The 27,643-nt window shown below is 36.9% G+C and overlaps 2 protein-coding genes across 7 annotated transcripts; both read right to left on the minus strand.

Annotated features, from left to right (window-relative positions):
- Positions 1-587: 587 nt before the first annotated feature.
- LOC104000022 (protein FREE1-like) lies at positions 588-26,987 on the minus strand. 6 transcript variants are annotated; one of them, XR_010481824.1, is made up of 11 exons: positions 25,059-26,987; positions 23,388-23,586; positions 22,537-22,589; positions 21,077-21,128; positions 11,537-11,686; positions 11,036-11,101; positions 10,829-10,939; positions 9,339-9,431; positions 8,194-8,255; positions 2,362-2,453; positions 588-2,081 (listed from the first exon to the last, which is right to left on the minus strand). XR_010481824.1 is itself a non-coding variant. In XM_065093779.1 (10 exons), exons 5-9 carry the CDS (start codon positions 11,675-11,677, stop codon positions 8,211-8,213), a joined length of 456 nt encoding a protein of 151 aa, XP_064949851.1. In that variant the 5' UTR covers positions 11,678-11,686; positions 21,077-21,128; positions 22,537-22,589; positions 23,388-23,586; positions 25,059-26,987; the 3' UTR covers positions 588-2,081; positions 8,194-8,210. The 6 variants fall into 6 exon arrangements, 3 of the variants coding, with proteins under 3 accessions (XP_064949851.1, XP_064949850.1, XP_064949852.1); XR_010481825.1 differs by having other exon boundaries at positions 588-981; positions 1,866-2,453; XM_065093779.1 differs by lacking the exon at positions 2,362-2,453.
- Positions 25,240-25,725, minus strand: LOC135598233 (cell division cycle 20.2, cofactor of APC complex-like). Its single transcript, XM_065091772.1, has one exon. It carries the CDS (start codon positions 25,723-25,725, stop codon positions 25,240-25,242), a length of 486 nt encoding a protein of 161 aa, XP_064947844.1.
- Positions 26,988-27,643: the final 656 nt, after the last annotated feature.

The following is a 27,643-nucleotide window of genomic DNA, read 5'->3' on the forward strand; positions in this document are numbered from 1 at the left end:
CATGACCTCTTATTTGTAGCATAAACTTAGTATATATATATATATATATATATATATATATATATATATATATATATATATATATATATATATATATATATATATATATATATATATATATATATATATATCCTAAATTGACTTTGAACCTATTTTGAAGTGTAGTAAAAAAACATTTACTAAACCAAACTACACACTCCATAGGTTTATACAGAGATACAAACGTAAAAAAAAAATTATGAAGGGACATTTCGTTAAAATGAACAAAAGAAAGCTTTTCGTGAAAAATATATATATTTTTTACCAAATTTACCTTCAGAGCAATATTAAGTTTCCATTGTGAAAATAACTTTCTAGAGAGTGCAACTATAAGACTAACCTGCCGAACACCGGCAACAATAAGATCTATATTTTGTATATAAGATATATTAATTAAAAAGGTTAAAAGAAAAATAAAAATCTACCAAAAAATTCGCCACAAGTATTCAACAAGATAGGAAATGTCAATCAGAACCACAAATCGTTTTCTGATTCATGACTTTGTGGGAGAAACCTAGCAAATGAATATATGAAATCTTGACAAAGGCTAGTATAAATGATTTTAGACTATAAATAGAGACGAGAACTAAACCTTGAGTTTGAAGATTTTCCAACAGTCTGACATTTCTCACATCCTACATAGGCCATCACTACACTACAACATGGAAACAAATTTCATAAATTTAACAGGCACATCCACACAATTAAAAAAACAATCAAGTTCACAATGTGAACATAAAGTTTCAGGGCTGTTTTTGAATCTGCTAATTCAGCTCACGCTGTTGTTCAACTTGACAGAGCTTTGCTTCAACAAAAGCTGCGGGATATGCAGATAGAAGTCTAGGATTGTAGAGCAACTGCCTCACAAATATTTTTATGTTTTCAGATACTCCACATCATTGCTAGTGTTGTATTTGGCATGTTCCAAACAATCTCTGCATCCTGAAGTACATCGATCAAAAGAATGTTATTTAAGTTATTGTGATCAACAGATTGAAGCATAATACAATCATGAAAAAATATTATACTGTACCAAACTGGATTAAGTCGATATCTTAAGGTCTATGCATGCAGAAATGTACATTCCAGAATATGAAAATGTAATTCGTTAAGATAACTTCCATTTGTACTTTAGGAGGTTGTAGATATGATCTGAATTCTGCAGTATCTAAATAATCCTAAAATATAATCATATATATCCATAATCATAAGTAGCACTTAATTGTTTTAGAGTATAATAAACTATAGAACCATATGTTATCACATGCAAGGACACACCAAAAAGATGCAACAGAACACATGTATATAAGAAAAGGATCCAGGATTTTTTTGCTTTGTTTTTGGATTCTAATGACCTACATAAGTATCTTTATCTCATGCAAAAAATACACAAAACTGATAATATAGTAGAGAAATGCCACAAATATAAGAAAAGGACACAAAACCTATTGGCAATGATTTTGGAACACCAATTCCAAGCAAAGGTAACACAGCATTAGAGGAGACATCCCTACTCTTTCTTTTGGCTGCACTTGCATTTTGATGCAAAGATTTTGGAAAGAAGGTTGCCAACCTTGACACATGATATCTACCAACTAGCATGGAAAGACCAGCCTATGTGCTGAATGGGGACTTCATACCAAACCAATATAGAAGGTCCACAATGGCGTTCCTCCAATCTGTAGACCATTTTTGTTGTGCAGAAAGGTGGAGGTAGCAAATAAGCACCAAGGACTTCAATAATAGGAAAAAAATCTTACTGCACAGGGAGAGACAGCTGCATACATTTGAATTCCCAAAATTTTGTAGTAACCAAAGCCTCTTACCGTGGCAGCCATTTCTACCTTGCAGAATCTGATTGCATTTGACCGAGGGTAAGGCCGAGAAAGGAAAGAAAGAACTTCCCCAATGAAGTCCTTGTTTCCGTGAAACCTCTAATGGTTGTCCATTAACTCTGCTGATTGATCCAGTACATTCAGACTTATGATGATGAACCATAATACATGTCTGAAAAGCACCGGGCATGGATTTCTTGCTGTAACCTGGAATTGTATGACCATAACTTGATACAAAAGCTAAAGGATAGAAACATGCAAACATCATCAAATAAGAATTATCTTCGTGCAGATGGAAGTATTTGATGGGAATATCACTCTAGAATTAGGATAAATTATGCTCGCTCACAAAACAAATCAAAACATTCCCCCTCCCACTTATCTCATTTAGAAGAATATTAGGGATTAATGACTGAAAAAAATTTAAAAATCATTTTCCAGTAGCTAATGTGGACTGGAATCCCAAATAGAGTGTGTCGGAAGATACCAAATCTGTATATGCTTCAAGGAGATATGCAGAAGCAATGCGGACTGAAATCCCAGAGATCAATCTTATACCAGTCTTCTCGTAACACGGTTCTTCAGAAGGAATTAAGATTATGAGAGCTAGAGATAAGAAAGCAAATGCAAAATAAAATTTATCACCTAGAATTTACAAACAGCATCTTGACCAACAATGTTACACAACGAAAACATAGATTGTTATACAAAATCACTAAATCAAGTCTTAAATTGAGAAACTGTATAAATTCACATGGTATGTCCAAAGAAAAATTTAATTAATGTAAGCTTCTACGTAAACTCATTGTTGAATCACCTAATCTAAGCAACTAGCAATGTTGAGCATGTGGAAAACAATAACACAAAAGAATTACCAGTAACTAATATCAAACATATCATCTCCAATTATTTCAGCATTTAATGCAAAAATAACTGAACAAAATGTCTGGACAAGAAATAAGAAACAAAAGAAAAAACATATAACAAGATTTGTGGAAAATAATCCCGGTAATAATCCTGGTACATGGCAGTCCAAATCCTTTCAGCAGATGGACCTGCATTCTCGGTGTATCTCTCATGGTTCAGTTGAAGAATTATAGGTTATTGCAGCAGAAGCACAAAAAAAACAAAGGTGCACTATACCCATAAAGTTTTAGCTCACAAACAACTACGACATCCAAAATGAATCATAGAATTAAATCAAACCAGGAGAATAATGTAATTAGTCTCATCAAATATAGAATGCAAAACTGGTTCTCACACACATATATGGGGTAAATTTTCAGAAAAAACTCCTACGTTTGAGAATTTTCTAGATAACACCCAAAGTATGAAATTTTCCTAGAGAGTACCTCTTTTTGTCAAAATGAACATTTCACTCCCATCAGCCACCACCCTCCACTTAGCCCCTAGTCATGCCTTTGCTGTACCAATTGACCCCTCCACCGCACCAACCGCCCCCCCTCGCAGGACCCGCGATGAAGGTGCAACCTCTGCAGCCAACAATAGAGGCTGCAGCCAATGGCAAGGATGCCCAAGAGACCATGCTGACGAGGAAGGGGTGCAAGGAGGCTGTGCAGTCCCTTTGCAACTAACGACCAAGGTGTGGCAACAAACCTCGCTCGAGGGCTACAAGCGATAGCCGCAAGCCCTCCCGTGAGGGCTGTGGGCCAAGTGGGGCGACCACAGTTGTAGGCGGCAGCAGCAGGCCCATGCGCGAGGGCTGCAAGCGGCAATGGTGGACTCTCACGCAAGGTTTGCAGGTAGAGGGAGGCGACCAACCATAGGGCGATGGTGGGCTTTATGTATAACAACTGCCGAGTGTTCACCCTCTCTAGGCTATTGTGTAGCTGCTGCCCACAAACCCTGCATATTCTCCTCTTCTTTTCTTCCTTTTTCTCGAAGGCCTCCTTCTACCTCCAGTTTTCTTCCTGCTTCCTTCTCCCTTCCTCAACCGTCGGTAGTGTCATTTTAGTTTGAATGTTGTGAGTAATCATTTTAGTTAAAACAAAGCAAGCAATATAAAATACCACATTAGAAAGTTTTAATGACTATATAATAATTACATCATAAATGCATACGAACTTGTTGCTAATGAAATCATAATTTCAACATGAAGGGCTCGGATTAGGTACTTGACTTCAGCACCCTTTACAGAGCCAATATAAATCCTTTGATTTTGATAAGCAAGCCTAAACAAAACTCTGGATCAGTGAGCATAACTGAAATCCTGATCACAAGCACTCTAAAAAGAGTAGTGAATATTGAAACTAGATAGCATAAGCCAAGAAAATTCGTTCTACCAAGTGACACTATCCAATCATTCCGTATCTACATAATGCAATTCTAGTTACCTGAGAAATGAACGGTCCAAAACCATTAATAAATTGCTCACTAATTTCATCAGAACAAAGACACCTTAATAAGCAAAGACCGGAGGTCGAGGAGTTTATAGATTATTAAATTTTGACTGTACTATTCCATGACAATTTTAAAAAACAGAGGGAAAGACCCATGTTATAGGAATGTCATTTGGTCACTAATTCTTGTAAAATATGATAAATAACAATCACCACGAAAGAACTCTAGGATCACAAGAAAGGTAGCTTTGCATTTAATATTCTATTTAAAACCATAAAAATATATGAAAAAATATATTTTTCTTCTGAATTTCTGACTTCTTCATATTCTCTTTGATTTTTTTAAATTCGTCTAACCAAGATCTCGAGCTCAAAACAACATTAACATAACCAATGAACCCAACAACACCTAAACTTATTCAGCCATATAGCAAGCAACCACGATTGTGAGTGTTTGAATTTAAGTCACAAACATTGAAAAGTTCAACATTATATTAACCTAATAAATATAACCAATCATATAACATTTCTAATCTTCACCTGTTGTTTTGTTGTTGGCAACACTTTATGAATTTTGAAGGAGACAAATACAACAGGATGTATAAGTTACTAAATATGACATGTCATGTAAGACTAGGTAAGTGACATCAATGAAATATTTTCTATGTAACATTAGAGGATGGAGTTCATGCCAAAAAAAACCCTTAGAAAGATATATTTCTAAATTTCATCATTCAATGACCCAAAGCAATAATATACTCCTAAATTCTGGACCTCCAGAATGCACACTTAGAGAAACCATAGGACTATTCACTACATCATGTTCAATCGGGAGAATAAGAAACATACTTTTGATCAAGATTCACAATTTTGATTTGTACTGGCTCGATACGGCACGTATCGAGGCATACCATATTGAACAGTACGTCTAAAATAGGATACAAGTAGGTAATGGTTGAAATTTCGATTGTTACTTCCCAATACAACCCTCTATCGGGCGATACGGGGCCAAAAATTTGGCACCGGCTGATAGCAGGCAGTCCGCGCGTCGAGAGGCTCTTGGACTAGTACGTACTGCCTATATCGGGCAGTACACATCGAAATTAAAAACCATGTTTTTGATAAGTGGAGCAGTATAAGCTAATTGTGCAAATTATTCAAGTGATTAGTCAACAGAAAAAGTATTATCTTTAATGCCTTTCTATTCAACTCCAACAAGGTAGGTTTTCTTTGAACAAACCTACATTCTTAATATGATAATTCTTTAGTTTTAAAATGATGAAAAAATGAGCTAAATATCAGTTTGCAATATATTTTTGTAGAAAAGTGCAAAGTGAAAGCACACAAATCAACAAGAAAAAGAAAAAGCTAAAGGAATTGATATGTGTAAAAATTTTATTGATGAATGCTCTGGTGACAAATGAATATCTAGAATGCAATTCAAGAATTAGCTAATGTCTCTTTTTTCCTTCTTACATAAATATAGCAAAGACTAACAGAAGTCACAATTCCTATAGAGTAATTGCTAATAGTTCGCAAGAAATATTATAGAATGTTGAGGGGCAAGCCAGAAGTTAAACAAGAATGAGAAGCAAGTAAACAAATAGACTATTCAATAATAAAATTTGAGAAACCCCTAAATATATTTTCTAGTAAAGGATTAATATAATAGTTAAAAAATAAAGATAAATGAACATGATTCTCAAATTCCAATAAGTGAAGCTTCAATGCTTTGTGCCTCTTTGTCCCTAATGAACAAAAGAAAAAATATGCCTTGATCATAAAATAAAAGAAAGATAAGCCTCAACATATGACTAAAGCATCACAAATGACAATTTATAAGAAAGTTTTTGCAGGTGAAATATCCATGTAGCATGAACCATGAAGCAATTTGCTAACAAGCTAATCATCATGATGATTGTCGTGATGTTATAATAAGCATTTCATGACTTAAATGTTTCTACGGGAATTATCATGAAAATTTAAACTTTTTACCATATGTGATATTAGGAATTGCAAACAATAATCACAACAGCTGCTGCTAACTTAATCTCATTAAATAAACTAGGAATTGGCATGAAGAAATACTGATTCAGAGGCCAGTTTTATGCTTGCAAGGCGCATAATACAAACCACAAGGCGTGGATGCTGAAACTTGTGATAAATGATAGCAACACCATAATTGAAAATATTGAAACAGTAGCCATGTCATTAGTTGGTGAGCATTTGTATGAAACTTAGCAAGCTTCTCTAACAATCTCATGAAGATTGCTACTAGTCTTCTACAAGTCAACAGTTGATTCAGCAAAAGATAAATCCCAGAGACTAAAATAATCACAAATTAGAACCTTTAGACTCGACTAAGATCCTTTTATCCAGATGACTAGAACTACACTATCACTATAATCAAGCATTTGTTACCTGTTGATAAAGTAAGCTAACTTCCACAATTTAGAACTTGTCAGGCCCTATCTTGAGACCAGCAGAAGACATAGTCTATTTATAGAAAGTCATGTACCTCTGTTCATATCATAGAAAAAAACCATAATAGACAATCATAATGCCTCATTTTCATCAAACTCATAGAATTATTTGTTTGATATCTCTTTACTATTATATTATTCAATTTGGTTTACTATTCTCATAGGTCTAATGACTGCTTTTTAAAATAGAAATTATGACACATCATACTAAAATTAAAATATTTTAAGCTTGGATTTCACTCTTGAACTTATCTTTTACAGAGATTATTTACTATATACTAACTTATTGAAACCATTTCAGATTATAAATTATACAATTTATAATCACTTTTTTCAACAGCATTTGAGTGGTTGATGAGGATAGATCTTTTGATTGTCAAACACAATTATAGTTGCATAATTGTCATGCTTCTCTCCCTATATAATCAATCAAATGTCCTCCAATTATAGATTTTGAATAAAAGATTCTCCTTAGATTTGATAAGTTTTTTAGGAGTTCTAATTATATTCAATTTAGTTGAAAAAAAATTTCTAGTTAAATTAAAATTTATAGGTGAATTAGGATTTATTCTAATAAATCTCAAGATTTTGATGAGAGAAAAAAGTAAGACATTTAAGTGCTCTCGGAGATCTAGAGTTAAAGTGAAAAGTACTTTAGATTTATATAAGAAGATGTTAAAAAAAAATCATGCGAGGGAGAATAACTCAAAAAACCTCATAGTTAATCTTATATAATGAAGAATTTAATTTTTTTCTATAAATATAGGTAGAAATTTATCAAACCAAGTTAATCTTATGTTGATTTTCTGAAACACTATATATTTGTCAACCAGCATATTTTGATTCATTTGTCTACTATTATTTTTATATTGATAATCAAATGTTTTCAATAATTTGGCCAAGTTATTGTTCATTGAAATTTTTTTTAGAGTAGTTTGACTAGAGAATTTTCACAAACACACATGTTTTGGTGATTTCGAGGTATAAAATTATATATATTTTACTATTTATATTTTTATATACCCATGATATATCATTTGTATATTATGTGCCTGATTTACATATATGATATTACAAGGATCCTATCATTTATTATGTCCTAGTTGTTTTAATTAGCAACAACAACAATCGTAATGAAGACATTGATTCATATTTTTATACTGTCGCATTTTACTAATGATGATTGTTTGACAAGTTATGTTTCTAATATTAATATTAATTTGAGTTCATTATAACAATCAATTGATGAAGACTAACAATGTCGGCATATCTATAAGTTTTTTTTTTAGCTTTGCATGAATACATTAAATTGGCATAGGATATTATTAGCAGTAGATAGGAACAAATATAATGAGACAACCAAAACATGAAGTTGTCTGCATCTATCAAATTGCTTAGTTTAACTACAAACCATTTTAATAGATGGAAGGCTGCAGAACTCAAACAAGGGAAAAAGAAGAATGCAGTAAATGAAACCTGAAACCGGCCACGGTTTATTGACTCGATGTGGGGCTGTGGTTGACTCGACCTGCATCAACCTGTCAAATAATCTCATCTATGAAATATTCTCTTAAGTCAAGAAAGAAAGAAATACAATATCATAGAATCACTTTTCTGATAGGAAAAAAAAAATAAAGTTGGTAGTAAAAGTCGATGACAGTTATCATTTCTATATGAAAGCATACAAAAGCACTCGTCACTATGTTTACTTCACTGCCATAGTAGCCACGAACTGTGCCCAAAAGCAATTCCTACCAACAAATCTATGTGGTCACCGAACAAGTTTTGCACACCAACAGTCATTACAAGCATTACTATTTATTCGCTCATCCAGTTCCTGGTTTTCATCTTCACACTACTCTCGGAAAACATAGCTTCCACACTTGACCTTTTATGAGGTGAATGCTTACGAAAGTTCACTTACAAAAATGCATGCAACTTGGGTATACAACCAAGGTGACCGCAGAGAGCATGTGCGATGCTACTGCTTGTCAAAGAGAATTATAGGAGGATAGAAATTGCAATAGCATGGCAAGGCGAAATCAGATATCAATCAGCACTGACTAAGAAAGGGTGTTGACAGACACCACATTCGATTGTTTGGGAGCCTGAGGCAGGAACTTGCACCTGAAACTCAAGGTAAATATCGTAGAATTCGGTCCTAACAACACATCAGCAAAATTCCAGTTTGGAAAATAGATGAAGAGATAAGAAGAAAGCTTATCCTGTTGCAGAAAAAAAAAATTTCTGATATTATAGACCTGAAGGTGGACTGTGCAGATGGGACATGCTACTTCCCTCATTGGCTTCCAAGACTCATCAGAATTTGAACTTATGAAATAGGTACTATCATAAATTAGTCAATAGTAGTACATGTTATATCAGAAAACATAGTATAATGTTCTACAATTTAGCAGTAAAGTACCCGACTTATGATTCTTGTTCAATTCCTCCAGTTGCAAAAATCAAGACCAAAACCTTAATTATTCATCATAATATCTGGGTTAAAGAAGTTAGATGGATCATTTCCCAACAATGAGAAAAATATGCCCTCCATATAAAGTACCACAGCGAGACATCTGTCTAAACATGATGGTCTATAGCAATAAAAAAGACTGCACCTGAAGCCTTCGTGCAAGATCTTCATGACTTTGCAGACCGGTAGGTTTGCTGACAGCTTCTTTTGCATTGCTTAACCTTTGAGAAACTTCTGCCTATTCAACGTGAGAGACTCCCATGTAACATCAAGCAAATCACTTCTCAAGTCGTGTTTTTCAGTTAATGCTCAGAATATATAACATTCATACTAACAACCAAGCAATTTTAAGTTTCAGTACTTAAATTAGCAGATCAAGCATGTTAGGGCTGTTTCATTTCCACACAGTTTCTATACTATATGTGAAGAAAAACGAAATTTTCTAGCTTTATACAAAATTAAATTTCACATGACAGTGAGATTTACATAGTTCACAAAAGTTAATTCAGTAATTTTCACTATCCCAGGAAATTAGTTCAACAACAACAAAGTACATAATCTGGCCCCATTGACAACACCTTTCTCTAGTGAAAGTTAATCAAAATTGGTGATCACATGTCAGCATTTGGTGACAAGTCAACACTAAGTTCACACATGCAAAGCAACTTGCCAACTCTAATGCTTACATGTAATATGAACTCAGAGGGCCCGAACACAAGACAAGACAGTGAATTTCTCGAGGACAAACTAGTTCAAATTTTTTGTAGAACATCCATGAACAAAGAAAAGAATGTTCAAGTAAGACAATTCAAGCTATAATGTAAGTGTACCACCACTGGCTAATAATAGCCATAATGTAAGAACTAGTTCAGATCTTTTGTAGAACATCCATGAACAAAGAATAGAATATTGATCAACTAAGACAATTTACGCCATAATGTAAGCGGACTACCACTGGCTGATAACAGTGTTTTATCAACCTAAGGTGCAAAATCTAGCTAATGGACTAGCAGCAAATCCTCTGGATGGAAATTCAATAAAGATGTAAAATGAAAAGTAATTCACTCAATTGGCTAAACAAATCATATTTTCTTTAAAAAACACTTTCTTCACCCCTGTAATTAATGATAATACTAAATATATGAGTCTATCACTGCAGATTGTTTCTAGGAGGATCCTTATAAAAAAAAAAATCTCTTTAAAAGACAGTCAATGGTCAGTGGAGGGGTAAAATGTTTTTAGCAAACCTAGCTTCCAGAAAAGAAAAAGATCTCCTTTTAGCAATAATACATCAGATTTTATATGAGGTTGGAACAACAAATGCCTACTGCTAGAAGAAGACCCATTATAAATATAATATCTTAAAAGACTTAAATAACGTTTACCAACATCATCTCGATTTCCAGAATATCAATAGCTGAAACTTTCTCCTGAACCCAAAAGGTTATGCAGACACATAATTTGAACCACTATTTAATATACAATATCAGTGAAGACCAACCTGACATAGTTCAAACTTAAAACTGCATATCTCTACAAGCATCAATTTTCAGGAGTAAGAAATGACATCATCAAAAGCACAAAAACCAATTTGTACAATGATGTTAAAAGTCAAGGATAAACCAGTCAATATACCATGCATCTATCACAAACTCGGACTTGCTGAGCATTTTCTTCTGCAGTGAGAGCAATTCTACCCTTTGTGCACTTGTCGCAGAAAATATCGCCACAATTCCTGCAATGATGCTGAAAGTAAAGAATGGAATTGTCATGCTATATCACAAGGAAAATTGTGACATCAAACAAGGTTGAAAAGAAAACTGATTAGATGAAAATCATCACCCTGTGATTGAAAGCTCCAAAATCTGATCCACATGATGTGCATTTGCTAACAACTTCATCCGGAACCTAAATGTATGGCAATACAGGTATGCTTCAACTACTGCAGATCATAAGAATCGTAATAGCAATTCTGAATCAAGGGAAATACAACAATAACTCAAAAATTAAGATGCCCAGCTGGCCAGTCAATAATATGGATAGTCTCATTCAGTATACATTGCAAGCCAGATTTACTAATAGCTTCTTTGACCAAAACAACCAGCATATATGAATACATAAACAAAATACATCACAAAAAAAAGGGACACTTCAGCCTCTCATATGCAGCAAATAATATAAAATCAACAAAGGGCAATAGAGCCAGCACCAGCTCCAGAAACAAATAAGGTTTTAAGTCACAAAAACAAATGAAAGTATCTCTAGAATAATCATTTTTTCACACCAACAAATATCAAGTTGAAAAAATTCTTTAATAACCAAAGAAAAAGCATCTAAACTTACCCAGTGATCTTTCTCCTCATTAGCAGGTTTAATCAAGTTCATCCAGTCCACCAAACTTTTTTTCCTTTCAGCTGATTGATCAGATACCTTGCTAGCATCAGCAGCTTCTTCGCCTCTGGTTTGGCTACCATTTCCACCCATCTCCTTACGCTACAATTTTTTGTCACATTAATTAATTTGTAAACAAAAAACATATTTGCACAAATGACATTGAAATACATAAAAAGATACTATGGAAACATGTAAAGATTACAGCCAAAAAAAAAAACAAAATAGCTATGAAGTTTGAGTGACATATTGAGAGAAAATTTATTTACAGTTACAGACACTGTAATGATCTATAGTGTCAGAAGAAGTCCAAATATCTAATTAATGCCTGTAGCAGGAATTTGACCAGTAATTCAAGGAGTTCAAGAAAGTTATCTACATTCAAAAGAGAAGCTACTCATCTAACAAAATAAGGATTAATGGTTTGCCATGAAGAACTGATCTTTCTGCTGTTTCTTCTTGAGCTTGACATGTTTTGCACAATACTAAGATCAGGCAAGGTCAGATAAGTTTGGGCCGTGCAGATCCTCTAGTAACATGATCAACCTGAAATAAGAGGATGATTCTATGTGTTTTGTGAGATCAAAGAACAATAATTGGTAAATCTGAAAGTACGATATGATTTATGATTTTAGAGTATCTGGTCGAAAATAGATAGTGATGTTGGGTCTTGAAAATTCAAATTATCGCAAATCTGCCAATATACTGAACGACAAGATTTCTAATTTTCCTCTCAGATACATAGGGTTTACCCTTAGACCAGATGTCTCATGTCTCGTGAGCAAATGATTAGTCCCTGCTGATAATATCATAGTTTTCTTCCAGACAATCTTGTCTCATATCTAATCTCAATGATGACCTAGGTTTATTACGAAACAGTTAAGATCATGCATATGAGTTCTCAAATGTTTTTCAAGCTGGCTCTTAGTGGCCTTCCACAACCCTCCACCTTTTTCATTCAGGCTTGGGACCAACATCGGCGGTGTTAAAAACATTTGTACGGATATTCACCTTACAAGAGAAAAAAAAAACTAAATCTTTCTTTTAAATAAGATAAAACCTGAAAAACCTAGTAGGAATTTGAAAATGACAATTGTAGAAATGGAAATAAGTATGTCCAAGTACATGGCTTTACTTCCTGTTAAATCACACAAATCAGACCTTGTATAACAATACCATTTTTTGTGCACCTTTTGTTCAATTTTCTAATCCATATATGAACTAGTTAGCACAGATGATCATAATAGAAAATGATTTGATGGCATTCTTCATAAGGGAAGGCCTTCGAAGATCAAGAGATAGCTTTATCAACAAGCGTATTAAAAGAAAATAAATGGAAAGTAAGAAATTACCAAGAGATTGGAAGAGAATCTTTTAGAAAAAAATTTATATGAAAGGAAATAATTAAATTGCTCAAACCATCAACGACTTGACTTAAAGAGCCATACCGTAATATCAAAAAACAAATGTTCAAAATTTCTCAAACTATTAGGAATTGAGTTATCTGTTATCATGTTTGCTGTTGTGGTCAAATGCAACTTCTATTTCAGCAGACCCTAAGAGTTCTGCAATAATATATACAATATTTGTAACTTGGATTACATATAATGTGTCTCTAGGATTGCATCCCTAACTTTTAGGTTGCTAAGGTATAATGAAACAAGCAACAATAACATCTAATGCAGGGAAGTCAAAAACTAAAAATGAATAACAAATGCATGTTTAGTGACATGACATTGGCTCCCATGAAATCTAAAATAGCTAAAATTGAAAAAGCCTAGTGGGCACTTGCTTGTAAGGCTGCTTCATGAATTTTGCACCCTTTTGGTTGAAGATACTGACAATGAGAGTAGTTTCATCATACATCCTAACATCCCCACCAAGTGCCTTCTCTAAGTTACACAATCATCTAGAAGTAAGACTCCATACATTACCATAAATAAGGTTAATTCAAATCAAAGATGCATCAGAATTACTCCTGAAATAAAATAAATATACACAACAAGGTCTACAATCTCTCTCTAATATCAGTTTCAATATTCTATGAGACCAGCATGGTACTAATATATTGGGTCATACCTGATATCACCTGAAAAGATAATAGAAAAAACAAAACAAACTAGCGTCGGACCGTATTGTCACGAACAAACTTCGAAATAGGATGTTTGATGTAATGCTTACGTATGTCCGTGTCTTTTGGCATGTTCATGCCTTGTACAGCATGTAGAGGGGCTAGGCTTGTAAATAAAGGTTGTGTCATGTGGACACGTGTGAGAGATTTTCGGTCTGTAATGGACCATTTTATCCTTTGTTGTGCCACTGTTCAGAGCTTGTAAAGTATGTTTATAATTTGCATTGTCTATGAAGTGTTTTTCGGAGATGTTTACTTGTGGATCCCGATTGAGGCGTTCTCTCTAGCCTGTTCTCTCTTTTGTTGGTCCTAAGGGACAATGGGAGACTTCGGGGAGGCTGACCTCTGCGGACGGACACGCAAGGGTGCCGCACGACTTAGGCAAAACCAGCTAAGTCCGTGACAGATGGTATCAGAGCGGGACAACCACTCATAGAAACACTTAGCATGCAAACATGGGGGACCTAGCGGGGCTGCGTTGAGGGCAGTCAGCACACGCGCGACCGTTTGGGGGAAAACGGGTATGGAGATGTAGGGAAAAGGAGTCGCTCAGAGGAGCGGGCATCTGACATTGGCATTCAGAGGAATGGCCAACCCTTCGCGCAAGAGGCACCACGAGAACAGGCAAGCTTGGAAGAATGTGGAGCGCACAAAGGTTGGGATGGCTGAGTTTGAGCTACGGCTCAACGTTGACAACTATACTTGATGGTGCTCAAGACAAGCGAGGCGCTTGGTAAAGGATGAGACCATCCAAGGTGGAATAAGTTGCTCAACGACCAAAAGAGTTCTGCAAAGCTCACAGAGGTGAGGGGAATTGCTAACTCGAAGAATTTGGTACTCATGCATGGGCTTGTATGCGGACGATGGAATGTTCGTGGCCATCCCAAGGCGACCGAAACTCGGTGCCATGGAGCATTGAAACTTTCTCTTCGGCATGTGAAGGATACGTCCGTAGGAGGCTGAAGTGTGCAACGAGTTCAGCATGTTGCTAGGCCTTGAGGGGTGCAGCGGGGACTGTATTGACGGGGAGTCGCAATCTAGCAAGTGCGTTTGCAGGAGGCAGAACAATGCACAGTATGTTCAGCAGATCGGAGTAGTCCAAGGGGATGGTGGTCTCCGAAACGAAGAGAGATGTTGCTCCAACGGGATAGTTATCCAGGAGGGATAAGTCCCGGCTCTCCAGAGGGAGAATCATGTGAGACGGACCTCACATGTTGAGGAGGAGTACCTCAACAAACAACAACTCCACGAAGCTCGATGGACTGAGCAAGCGGCGAGGAGTCGTCGCATGATCTCGCTTGAGAGAATGCATTGGTGGATGCATTGCGAGATCAAGTGGGGGAGCGACCCAAAGCAACACAAATGAAGGCACACTTGGAGTCGATGTGGAGATCGGACTCAAGGGAGGGCTGACCCATGGAATGGTGGGCGCGAGGGCCACCATCGACTCAATGCAAAAACGAGGAGCGGAGCAACTTGGGTGTAACTTGGCGAAGTACCCAAGCCGCATGAAGGGAGCCAGCATAGAAGTTGGAACATGGAGCAGAGGCACAGTGCTTTCCTTAGACAGAGGTCAAGGACATGAACTCTTGCAGAGGCAAGAGTAGGATCATGTTGTTCCATGGGTCCTTCATTCTGACGAGCGGACTCATCTTGCATGGTGCCAAAGACGAAGGGAGCTTCTGGGCCCATGCACCTTATCTCGGAGAAGCATTTGATGGAGGAACTAAGGAGACTCAATTTGCGGAGGTGAAGTTGGGTTCAGAAGGCCTTAGCACGGGGCAAGAGGACGCAGAGGCGGGTACTCTTGAAGAATATGCCACAGTGTTACCATTCAAGTTGCCATGAAGGAAGCGGTGCGCAGCGGAGATTGTGCTGGTAGGGGCAGAGGCCCAGGATCCAGACAATAGTGCACAAATTACAGTGAAGTCAGTGGACTTCGGGAGCTACTAGGCGACGGACTGTCCTAGAGCGGTGCTTCATCTAGGTGTGACCCAAGAGTGGGTGGATGAAGGTCGATTGCCAAAGGAGCAAACAAAATCGAAGGTGGAAGAGACCCTGAGATGTATTGGCAGAGGCCACACATAGAGGGTTCACAATTCGAGTTTATTCCACAAGGATCAGAATGTAATGGAGATGTCACCAGGAGGCGACATAGTGCAGCGGATCGTGGTGGAACAGTTCGTGGCAATACGATACACACGACATTGTCCCGGGAGGGACTAGATCATATGGAGGTATGATCGGGAGCTACTGGAAGCTCCACTTCCGTGAACAACACGACGGCAAGAAGGGCTATGGATTCAAGGAGTGAAGGCCATGGTACCGCAGAGGCGGGTCTTCCGGGCGTGCATCGAATTTTGCATCGGATAAAAACCTTGGTCATCAGCATATGGGGGCTGGGTTCCACCAAGGGAAAAGTTCGAATGCAAGTACCAGTGAGTTCCATGGGAGGGACTTGATCATGCAGAGGTATGATCGAAGCAGCTGGAGAGTTGGACTACTCCAGAGCTCATATTCGCTTAAGGGAGCCCGGCAAGTTAGAGGACAAGGCCGAGTAAGCGAACGTTGCTACCAAGGAAGCTAAGGAGAACAGAATCGGTGCAAACCCTACAACGTGATGGCAGAGGTCATACATGGGAGTTGCAGTCTGTCTTTCCATCGACCAAACGGACTGCTTGGAGAACACAGAGGTGTTGAAGCAGGGGGTCGAAAGGGGCGAGGAAGCAACGACGAGTCCAAAGGGACTTAGCTACCCAAAACCAAGCATAAGTTAGAATGGAGGTGGACTCGGAGGAGTGCCACAGAGGCATATCTACTGATTGTGAAGAAAAGGGATGCAGATGCGAGGCGACGGATAGTAGGGCCATGGGCATGGCAGCGCCATGGTACCGCAGAGGCGGGACTTCCGTGAAAGTCATTGATCCCTTGCTCTCATGGAGGGAGAGAGCTTGGTCGTGAAAGGGGCCGAGGAGGTGGAGAATGCAGAGGCAATCTCCAAGTACCGAGACAAGGCTGAAGGGCAGAGGCCGAAGAACTTCGTAAGACCGGTGTCAATGTGCTTCTCATCAAGATAGCCGAAAGTGAAGGACTTCCGGTCATGCAAGAGTGCATAACCAAGGAACAAAGCAGGCAGTACGCGGTGTTGTACCTTTGCTACTCAGTGGAGTAGGCGGCAGGGTTGATGGAGAAGACGGTACAATCCCAGAGGTGACCAAACCTATGAGAGAATTACTCCAAGTTGGGGTGAAAACTTCCTGCATTCCAGAAGTTCAATGGCATTGAGAAGGTGAATCACAGTAATTAACTCAACGCAAGGAGTGCAAACACTTCAAGTGCTTCAGAAGTGTGAGCAAATAGAAGGCGAAGGCTAGTAACCAGCTCGATGCATGGAGTACAACCTCGAGGAGGCGGGCGAAGTCAAGTAACCTTTGCCTTCTCAACTCTTAAGAGAATGGGCGAAACCGAGTACCCCAATTCTCTTATCTATCCAGCAGAGGAGCTCTGCACAAGTTCAAAGACCCTTTGAAGATAATGGAAGACAATAGTTGTCAAATCCTCACCAATGGTGATCAATGCTACTGAGAGTAGATTGTTCGCTTCATTTCCCAACGAAATGCCAATCGAAAGCGGAAGTGATGCGAACCTACCTGAATGTGACAACTAAGTGAAAGAAGAGTCAATGAGCAAATTTTGTGGAGGAAGGACCCAAAACTTCAGAAGTTTGCGAGACGATGCTCGTTAAAGCTCCAACAAGCATCCACCCAGTTCAAGCAGCATGAGGAATTTGAGAGACTGGCGCAGTAAGGATGGTCTTTTCCTTCATTTGGGGGATCCGCAGGAATCAACAAGGATCAACACAACTCGGCCAACCCCACACCAAAGTCAGAGTCATTGGTGAGTTGAAGCAGCATGGCGGATCAAAGGTTCGACTACTCAAAAACAGCAGCGGAGAGCAGCAAGGAGCCAAGAGGCGCATTGTAGCTGGAGCAGAAGATTGAAGACTCAGCAAATGCGAGGAGTTGCAGTGTCGACAAAGGCTTCAACGAGGACGTCGAAGGAATAAGTGGGGGAGAATGTCACGGACAAACTTCGAAACAGGATGTTTGATGTAATGCTTATGTATGTCCGTGTCTTTTGGCATGTTCATGCCTTGTACAGCATGTAGAGGGGCAGCCGAAGGCTTAATAGTCCCATTTTAGTTGGGTTGGTGGCCTCTTTAGGCTTGTAAATAAAGGTTGTGTCATGTGGACACGTGTGAGAGATTTTCGGTCTGTAATAGACCATTTTACCCTTTGTTGTGCCACTGTTCAGAGCTTGTAAAGTCTGTTTGTAATTTGCATTGTCTATGAAGTGTTTTTCGGAGATGTTTGATTGTAGATCCCGATTGAGGCGTTCCCTCTAGCCTGTTCTCTCTTTTGTTGGTCCTAAGGGACAATGGGAGACTTCGGGGAGGCTGACCTTTGCGGACGGACACGCAAGGGTGCCGCACGACTTAGGCAAAACCAGCTAAGTCCGTGACAGTATGGTCTGAAACAAATCCATAGTCGAAGGTACTGTAGCGGAAGCACACTGTTTAAATCCATGCAAAAGACAATTAAAAGACAAGGACACTATTTGAATATACTGCATTGGAGTTTTTGTAACTTACACTATTCGGATACTAAAACTATCCATGCTTGTGAAGTTTTCTATCATTTTCGACATTAAAGAAATATCATCGACAAATCTGAATGAAAGTGTAAGATAATTAGATATAGACAACAAATGATAGATATCATCAAACATCATAAAAATATGTCTTAATTGAGATATACTCGACTTGAAAGAAATCTTGGCAGAAATTTTCTACCAACTATGCATTACTCTTTCTCTAAAATGGTAAGCTAGAAGATTTCATTACATTTATAAAATGCATTTAAATGCAGAAATTAACTTATCTTTCCCACTTTTTACCAAATGGCAGAAAGTAACTCAGAAAGTAATGAATTACATCAGAAACTGAGACACAACACAATTTTCATTGATTTAAATTTTAATCAGTTTGATTGATAATGACTGTCCGGGCTGTATGGTATGATTTAAGATGTGGACTGCCTCATTTCAGGTTGTATGGTATGGTTTTTTACCTTTTTTGTAAAAAAAATGCTAGGCCTGTTTTCCCTTTTCGAAGACCCGAATCAAACCATTTTTTCTTTTAAAATTACTTGAACTGGTTCTCCTTCTGAGGTTCGTGTCTCCTCACAAGCCTATTTTGCTCTTTGTGCAACCACCGCCAGGTGTTCTCATCTTCTTTTCCTCCTCTTCCACCATAGCCTCCTTCTACCTCTATTTTTCTTCCTCTTTCCTCCTCCCTTCCTCACCCCTAGTAATGTCATTTTAGTTCATATTGTTGCAAGTAAAGTCATTTTAGTTAAAGCATAGTAAGAAATATAAAATACAACATTAGAGAGCTATAATGACTACATAATAATTATATCATAAATGCATAAGAACTTCTTCCTGATAAAATTACACATTCAACATCAAGGGCTTGGATTGCACACTTGGCTTCATCACCCTTTCTAGAGCCAATATAAAGCCTTTGATTTCAATAAGCAAGCCTAAACAAAACTTTAGATCAGTTAGCATAACTAGAATCTTGATTACAAGCACTCTAGAAAGCTACTATAAGTTCAAACTAGACAGCATAAGACATGACAACGAAGAAAATTCATTCTACATATTACAATTGTGGTTACCCAAGAAACGAAGAGAATAAAACCATTAATAAGTTACTCCCTAATTTCATCAGAACAAACACACTCAATTGGGAAAAACCCAAGGTCAAGGAGAGTTTATAGATCATTAAATTTTGGTTACACTATTCCACAGCAATTTTGGAAAGGAGCATGGAACGACCCATATTATAGGAGTGTCATCTGGTCAATAAGTTACTCCCTAATTTCACCAGAACAAACACACTCAATTAGAAAAAATCTAAGATTGAGAAGAATTTATAGATCATTAAATTTTGATTGTACTATTCCATATAAATTTTGAAAAGGAGAAAGCAAATAGCCCATATTATAGGAGTGTCATATGGTCACTAATCCTTCTCAAGAATATGACGATTAACAACCACCAAGAGAGAACTCCAAGATCACAAAAAAGGTAGCTTTGCATTTAATATTTCTATTTAAGGCCACAAAAAAATTTGAAAATTACATTTGCTTTCATAATTTCTGACTTTTTGGGATTCTCTGATTTTTTTTTTTAATTTCTCTAACCCAATTCCCTAGCTTCAAGAGACATTAACGTAACCAAAGAACCCGCCATCACCAAAGCTTATTCAGCTAGATAGAAAGCAACTACGATTGTGACTATTTGAATTTAAATCACAACCATTGAAAAACTCAATATTATACAACCCCAATAAATATAACCAATCATACAACATCTCAATGGATGGCAATAGCTATCCATGATGTCTTCACTTGTTAGTGTTGTTGACAACACTAGATGATTTTTATGAATCTTGAAGGAGACATATACAAAGAGATACACAAATTACTAAATATGACATGTCATGTAAGACTAGATAAGCGACATCAATCAAATATTTCCTATGTAAGATTAAAGAATAGAGTTCAAGTCAGAAAGATGCCTCAGAAAGATATATTTTCTGAATTTCATCATTCAATGACACAGTCAAAGCAATAATATACTCCTAGATTCTAGACCTCTAGAAATGCACACTTAGAGCAACCATAGAACTATTTGCTGCAACATGATCAATGGGGGAAATAGAAACATACTTTTGGCAAGTGTAACAGCATGAGCTAATTGTGCAAATTCTTCAAGTGATTCATCAACAGCAAATGATGATGTTGATAATTCAGTGCATTTACATTCAACTCCAACAAGGTAGGCTTCCTCTTGACAAACCTATATTCTTAATATGATAATTCTTTATTTTTAAAATGATGAAAAAATGAGCTACATATCAGTTTGTAATATATTTTGCCAAAAAAGTGCAAATTGAAAAAGACACAAATAAAAGAAAAAAACAAAGGCTAAAGGAATTGAAATGTGTCTAAAAATATTATTCATGAATGATCTATGATAAAAGAATATCTAGGATGCAATTCAAGAGTGAGATAATATCTCTTTTTTCTTTCTTAACAGAAAGACTAACAGAAGTCACAATTCCTGTATAGTAATTGTCAATAATTCGCAAGCAAGGTTACAGAATGTTAAGAGGCAAGCCAGAAGAGCAAGTAAAATACTAATGACTTTTCAATAATCAAATTTGAGAAACCACTAGAGATATTCTCTAGTCAAGGTAATATAATAGCTTCAACAAAAAAAGATACTCAAACCTGATTCTCAAATTTTATAAATGAAGCATCTTTGCTCTGGGTATCTTTGTCCCTGAATGAACAAATAAAGAATGTGCCTTGATCATAAAATAAAAGAAAGATAAACCTCAAAATATGAGTAAAGCATCACAAATGGCAGTCTATAAGAAAGTTGCTGCAGGTGAAATTATCTGCGTAGCACGAACCATGATGCAATTTGCTAACTTAATCATCATGGTGATTATAATCAAAAGATGTTAGGAAAATCTATTGTACAAAACTGAAAACAAGTGAGGCCTGCACTGATATGATTACTAAGTTGACATAAAGATGTACATCACATTGCATATCAACTCATGAACAACACAAATTTGATATGAAAGAAAAACTGAATCTGGTTAGCATCAAATAAAACTATGTAGCAAAATTCCTATTCAATAAAGCTAGACAAGGATGGACATGATACATAGGAAGAACTGTAGAGTTTACTAATGATAGAAAGATATATTTTCTGAATTTCATCATTCAATGACAGCCAAAGCAATAATATACCACTAGATTCTAGACCTCTAGAAATGCATACTTAGAGCAACCATAGAACTATTAGCTGCATCATGTTCAACGGGGGAAATAGAAACATATTTTCGATAAGTGTAACAGCATGAGCTAATTGTGCAAATTCTTCAAGTGATTCATCAACAGCAAATGAATTATATATTCAGTGCCTTTACATTCAACTCCAACAAGGTAGGCTTCCTCTAGACAAACCTATATTCTTAATATGAAAATTCTTTAGTTTTAAAATGATGACAAAATGATCTAAATATCAGTTTGAAATATATTTTGTCAGAAAAGTGCAAAGTGAAAAACACACAAATAAAAGAGAAAAACCAAAGGCTAAAGAAATTGAAATGTGTCTAAAAATATTATTCATGAATGATCTGTGATAAAAGAATATCTAGGATGCAATTCAAGAGTGAGATAATGTCTCTTTTTTCTTTCTTAACAGAAAGACTGACATAAGTCACAATTCCTATATAGTAATTGTCAAGGTTTGCTGTACCGTACTATACCGGCGTTTCGACCCGGGCTCGGTATGGTACGGTACCGGTGTACCGGGTGGTACATCAGGGTGTACCGAGCGGTACGCCCTGGTGCATCGAATATTTTTTTATTTTTTATACTGTAGCACTGTAGTAGTGCTACACTATAGTACTGTAGCACTGTAGTGGTACCGGACAGTCCGCGTACCGATAACCTATCGGACCGGTACATACCGCCCGGTACGGGGCGGTACACTTCAGTACGGCAGACCTTGGTAATTGTCAATAATTCACAAGCAAGATTTCAAAATGTTAAGAGGCAAGCCAAAAGAGCAAGTAAAAAACTAGACTTTTCAATAATCAAATTTGAGAAACCACTAGAGATATTCTCTAGTAAAGGGCTAATATAATAGCTTCAACAAAAAAAGATACTCAAACCTGATTCTCAAATTCTAGTAAGTGAAGCATCAATGCTCCGGGTCTCTTTCTCCCTGAATGTACAAAAAAAAGAATGTGTCTTGATCATAAAATAAAAGAAAGATAAGCCTCAACATATGACTAAAGTATCACAAATGGCGGTCTATAAGAAAGTTGTTGCAAGTGAAATTATCTACGATGTTAGGAAAATCTAAAGCATCACAAATCTAAAACAGTTAACAAATGCTTGATTTGTGAAACTTAATCATCACGGTGATTGTAATCAAAAGATGTTAGGCAAATCTATTGTACAAAACTGAAAACAAATGGGGCCTGCACTGATATGATTACCAAGTTGACAAAAAGAAGTACACATCATGTTGCATATCAACTCATGAACAACACAAAATTTGATATGAAAGAAAAACTGAATATGGTTAGCATTAAGTAACTATGTAGCAAAATTCCTAATCAATAAAGCTAGACAAGGATGGACATGACAGATAGGAAGAACTGTGGAGTTTACTAATGCTCCAATTTGAGCTCAATCAAACAGGAAATACTGGACCTGATGCCACTTTTGATTTCAGATATGAGATTAGCTTTGTTAGGTTGAAAATCTTCAAGCCAAACTAACTAAAATGGTCAAAGCCACACAACTGGGCCAAAATAAGCATGTCAATTAAATGACTCAAAAAAACAATCACTTAAATGTTTCAACTAGAATTATCATGTCAATTTAAACCTTTTACATATATGATATTAGGAATTAAAATCAATAATCACAACAGCTGCTGATAGCTTATTCTCCTTAAATAAACAGGGAAGGTGGCATGAAGAAATACCAATTCAGAGGTCAGTTTTATACTCACAAGTAGCAGATTCAAACTACAGCACGTGGATGCTGAAACTCATGATAGATGACTGCAACAGCATAATTCAAAATACTGAAACAGTAGCCATGTCATTAGTTGGTGAGCATTTGTATGAAACTTAGCAAGCTTCTCTAACAATCTCATGAAGATTGCTACTAGTCTGCTACAATGCAACAGCTAATCAGTAAGAAAAATCCTGCAGACCGAAATAATCACAAATTAGAACCTTCAGACTCAATGAAGATCTTTTTATTACTATAATCTAGAAGGACCAGAATGACACTATTACTATAATCAAGCATTTGTTAACTGTTGGTATAGTAAGCTAATTTCCACATTTTAGAACTTGCATAATATCCTATTTGACTCCATTTGTCAGGCTCTATCTTGAAACCAGCAGAAGACAGTCTATTAATGGAAGCCATGAGCCTCTGTTTATATCACAGAAAAAAAACGTAATAAACAGAACCATAATGCCTCATCTTTAACAAACTCATAAAATTATTTGTTTGATATCTCTTTACTATTAAATATTCAATTTGGTTTGCAGTTCTTATAGGTCTGATGACTGCATTCTACAGAAATTATGACACATCCTATTAAAATTAAAATATTTTAAACTTGAATTTCATTCTTGAACTTATATCTTACTTGGAAGTTATTCACTATATAGTAACATATTGAAACCATTTAAGATTCAAAATTATACACTTTATAACCAGTTTTTTCAACAGCAAGAAAAGTCTGAAATTCTGGAAGCTACATTAAAATCATAAGAAACCTCAACTCAGCAGAAACAAAAAAAATATATAAACAGCTACCTCGTTGGTCTAATTATGCATAATTAGCATAAACAAACAAAGAATAAGATCAACATGAAGATTCTCAAATTTAAAGAAGGAAAAAAAACAATTTATATAAAAATACAGAACTATAATAGTAGAATGTAACATGGTTAAAAATATTAAAACTAGGACACATAAAATATAGCAACAATGATGTAGTGGTTATAGATTGCATGTCGATATGGCAAAGGTTATAACAAATATATGTGCAAAGCTGAAAGAAAAATTGGATACAAAAATCAGACTTGTAGTTGCATCCACATAGACTCGTTGTAAATAGACCCAAAATGCTGTAAAAATTAAAGCATGGTTCTAAATTTTTCATCTTAGGCACTTGCAGTCATATCTAAAGATCACAAATATATAATGCTTGTATGAAAATATGTTGCCTCTTTGATGCCACAAACTTCTCTATGCAATGCTACCAGCAATGGATTTTCTTCTCAAGCACTAGAGAAGTCTTCTGTATTATTCTCATAATCTTTTCCAACCATCAGCATTTTCATCTAGTACTTGAGAAGTCAACATGAAGATTCTCAAATTTAAAGAAGGAAGAATTAACAAATCACCTAAAAACATACAACAAGAATGCAACATGGATAAAAATATTAAAACTATAACACATAAAATATAGCAACAATAATGTAGTGCTTATAGATTGCATGTGTCATCAATATGGTAAAGGTTATACCCAAGATATATACAAAGCTGAAAGAAAAATTGGATATAAAAATCAAACTTGCAACTGCAACCACATTGGTTTGTTGTATAATAAACCTATTAAAATGCTGTAAAAATTAAAGCATGGTTGTAAATTTCTTACTTAACTTAGGCGCTTGCACTCGTATCTGAAGATCTTAAATGTATGATGCTTGTATGAAAATATGTTGCCTCTTTGATGCCACAAACTGCTCTATGCAATGCTATCAACAATGGATCTTCTTGTCAAGCACTAAAAAAGTTTTCCGTATTACTCTCGTAGTCTTTTCCAACCATCAGCATTTTCATCTTATGACATTAAATTGGGCAAAGGGCACAGTGTTTGCTTTAGGTTTTGGTGGTTTGGGAGTCTCAAAGACATTCCAGAACTTGAGTGTCTTATCTTCTGCTGCAGAAGCTACTACACCTCCCAATGGGTTCCCAGCCAAGTAAAGAACACGAAATGAATGACCAAAAAGCTCAGCTTTTCTCGTCATGGATATGTAATTCCACAGGGTGAGTTGATTGTTTGGAAACCCATGGGAGGTCAGCAACTCAGATTTGTTCTTGTCCCACAACAACGCACAAACTTCAGAGCCGGTATCAATCGAGTTCAAGCAAACACCATTAACAGCATTCCAAAACTTAATGCAATGATCATTGCGTCCTCCACCAGAAGCCAGCAGATTGCTCCTGGTAGGGCACCAATCAAGGGCCCTCACAGTGGAAGTGTGGTTGCTGATCTTGTGAAGCAATTGATGTTGGCGCGGATGGTGATTTGCAACAGCCATGCGGGTGTCCCATATGTGCACAAGTTTGTCCTTCCCTCCACTTGCCAGATACTGCCCAAACAACTCGGATCATTTAAGACTACAAACTTCTAGTCGATGCCCTCTATAGTCACAGATGGCCCGGTCATCTTTTCTAATGTCATAAACAACAATACTACCATCGGATCTCCCAGTCGTCAAGATTGCATTACTTCTCCACGCAAGTGAACAAACAAAGGAGTGGCTGTCACCTTGGATCCCAACCAACACACGTCTTGTTGCTGCATCAACCAGATGTAAATCTGAATTGCCTAATGCCACAGCTAGAACTTTGCCGTCTGGGGACCAGCTGATGCTAGTGACAGGGCTGTTGTCTTCTAGGGCTCGTGAAAACTCCGTACTAGACTTATTCGCAGCATTCCATAGGCACACTTTGTCATTGAGGCCAATCGCCAACACGTTATTGCTTCCCCAGTCGAGTAGATTCAACCTATCATCATCTAAGATATCATAAGCAGCCAAAACCCTATCTGCATCTTTTGGGATTCGCCTCTGTTGCTTCTTGTGCGGTCGATTGTCCTCGTCAAATTGGGACACCTTGTCGGCCGGTGATTCGGGTGCACTCTTGAATGCGAAGATGCGAGATCTGTTCTTCAAAATACATTGAACAAGAAGTTTTTGGTACGCCACACTCGATGGGGATTCTATCGAACCATCACGCTGCGGTCTGGAAGGCATGGTTAGAGCACAGCGCGCGAAGTCCATGTCCATCGCCGATCGGAACGGGATGAAGCGGTCGTACTCCACACGCCTGGAACGAGAAGAAGCCATCTTGCGAATCGAAACCAGAACGAGAAACGCCGAGGTGACGAGAGACGATCAAGAAAACCAGAAAGATCGAACTTCCCAAAAGAAACTTGAAAACCCAGACGATCGATAACGAAGAATTGATCAAAGAGAACCCCGAGAACAACAAATTTTCTGATTTTTGGTCACCGAAATTGTCAAGTATATCAATCAAAACGACGCCAAATCATCAAAATTCAACAATATCTTGAACCCTAAAAAATTTCGAGAGCGAAGCGAAACGAAACCTCAAGCAAAGGTAAAGGAATGAGATCACCACGACAAGAATCTAAATTCTCCCCTAAATCGGAGGAGAGGACGCTCACTCCCAGCCGACGATCGTTCGAAGCTTTGTCCTTTCGTCGGAGAGCAGCTCCGACCTTCGCAGAAAGACGAGATCGCCAAGAGAGCAAAAGGAGAGCCGACAGGAGAGCGCGCGAGAGAGAAGACAGGTTATGAGGTGCGAAACAGGGTCGTCTCGGCTTATATAGACGCCACCGACCCAGCCTTGTGTCATATCGTGAAATCGTGCCGTTATATTAAACCGACCAATGTGTACTGACGTTGAAACGTCCCGCTATGTTTAACTAATAAGGTAACGGCAATGAAATCGTACCGTTATATACACCTAATCACCGTCAAATTTCTATTGCGTTATAATTTCCTCTGGAATTCTGCCGTCGAAGAGGTAGCAACAATTGCTTGTAATTGACCGTTTCACTTCAACGATAAAATACGTTAGAGAACAGACTCAGACGGAAGTAGAAATGAAAACAGATCATATGTTGATCTAATCAAAGAACTAGTGGATTCTAGAGTTTGATTCTACTGTCTTCAAGAGTCAGATAAAGGCCTAAGACGTGATTTTTTCTTATTTATCTCTAAAAAATCATGAGATTTTCATTTTTAAGAAATATTTTAAACTGATAAAATTCCTACTAATACAATGAGACATGTTATTTGTTTTACATGTCAATGTAAAGAAAATCCTAATTTTGTAGTTGTTGATATTATCATTTTTAAGTAATACTTATAAACCAATAAAATTATCATTAGTATTATATGTTATGATCATCAACTCACAATATGATGA

The sequence above is a fragment of the Musa acuminata genome, chromosome BXJ2-1, assembly GCF_036884655.1.
Source record: "Musa acuminata AAA Group cultivar baxijiao chromosome BXJ2-1, Cavendish_Baxijiao_AAA, whole genome shotgun sequence".
NCBI lineage: Eukaryota > Viridiplantae > Streptophyta > Magnoliopsida > Zingiberales > Musaceae > Musa > Musa acuminata.